Source organism: Vairimorpha ceranae (genome assembly GCF_000988165.1).
Source record: "Vairimorpha ceranae strain PA08 1199 chromosome Unknown NODE_461, whole genome shotgun sequence".
NCBI lineage: Eukaryota > Fungi > Microsporidia > Nosematidae > Vairimorpha > Vairimorpha ceranae.
Genome location: NW_020169754.1, coordinates 1 through 985, shown reverse-complemented (window position 1 = coordinate 985; position 985 = coordinate 1). Strand labels below are relative to the sequence as shown.

The 985-nt window shown below is 24.1% G+C and overlaps 1 protein-coding gene across 1 annotated transcript; it reads right to left on the bottom strand.

Moving 5' to 3' along the window:
• Positions 1–772: 772 nt before the first annotated feature.
• Positions 773–985, bottom strand: AAJ76_4610001 (hypothetical protein; the record flags this gene model as incomplete). Its single annotated transcript, XM_024475714.1, has 1 exon — positions 773–985. A coding segment is annotated over one exon (213 nt), but the record flags the coding sequence as incomplete, so codon positions are not given.

The window sequence follows — 985 nt, the reverse complement described above, 5'->3', positions numbered from 1 at the left end:
TGCACGAAAACACTGTGCTGTGCTTAGAAAAATAAACCCTACACTTATGCTACTTGTATTTAAAAAATACAAAGAATTTTAAAAAGACGGGCTAAAAAATAAAAAAATGTTCAGATTCAAACTTTTTATATATATTGATGACTAGCTTGAACTGCCCCGTTTAAAACGGGATCACAAATATAATGTGTGTTATTTCTTTTTAATGGATAATACGCCTTCATGAGTATACTTATTATTTTTAATGACAAAATAGCTTTTTTTATTATAAATTAAATTTGCTATAAACACCCTGTAACAATTTAAAAAGTTGAAAATTTAATGAAAAATGCACTAAAGCATTTTAATGTGCTTTTAGAATTAATACTTGTGTTATTCTTTCTTTATAAAAAAGAAAAAGAATGCTACAGTTTTAAAAAATAAGGGTTAAAAAATAAAAAAATATTTAAATTCAAACTTTTTATATATATTGATGATGATGACTAGCTTGCGCCATCCCGTTTTTAACGGGATTACAAATATAATATGTGTTCTTGCTTTTAAATAGATTTAATGTGCCTTTGTGCGTATGATTTTTATTTTTAATGACAAATGGCTTTTTTTATTATAAATTATAATATATTATATACACCTTGTATACAATTTAAAAATTTAATAAAATTAGAGAAAATGCACGAAAACACAATTCTGTGCTTAGTGAAATAAATCCCCGAATGATGCTACTCGTTATTTATAAAAAATACAAAGAATTTCACAAGTTTTTTAAAAAGAAGGGTTAAAAAATACAAAAATGTTCAGATTTAAACTTTGTATAAATATAGATATTGTGTAACATTTTTAGAACTTTTTTATCAACAAACACAATTTCCTTATCTTTACTAATTCGAACTTGTTGTAAAATACCAGATTCTTTAGCATTTCTCCATACATAATTAGTATATAATAATAATCGCGCAAAATTATCATCAAAATTTGAATTCCGTGCAAA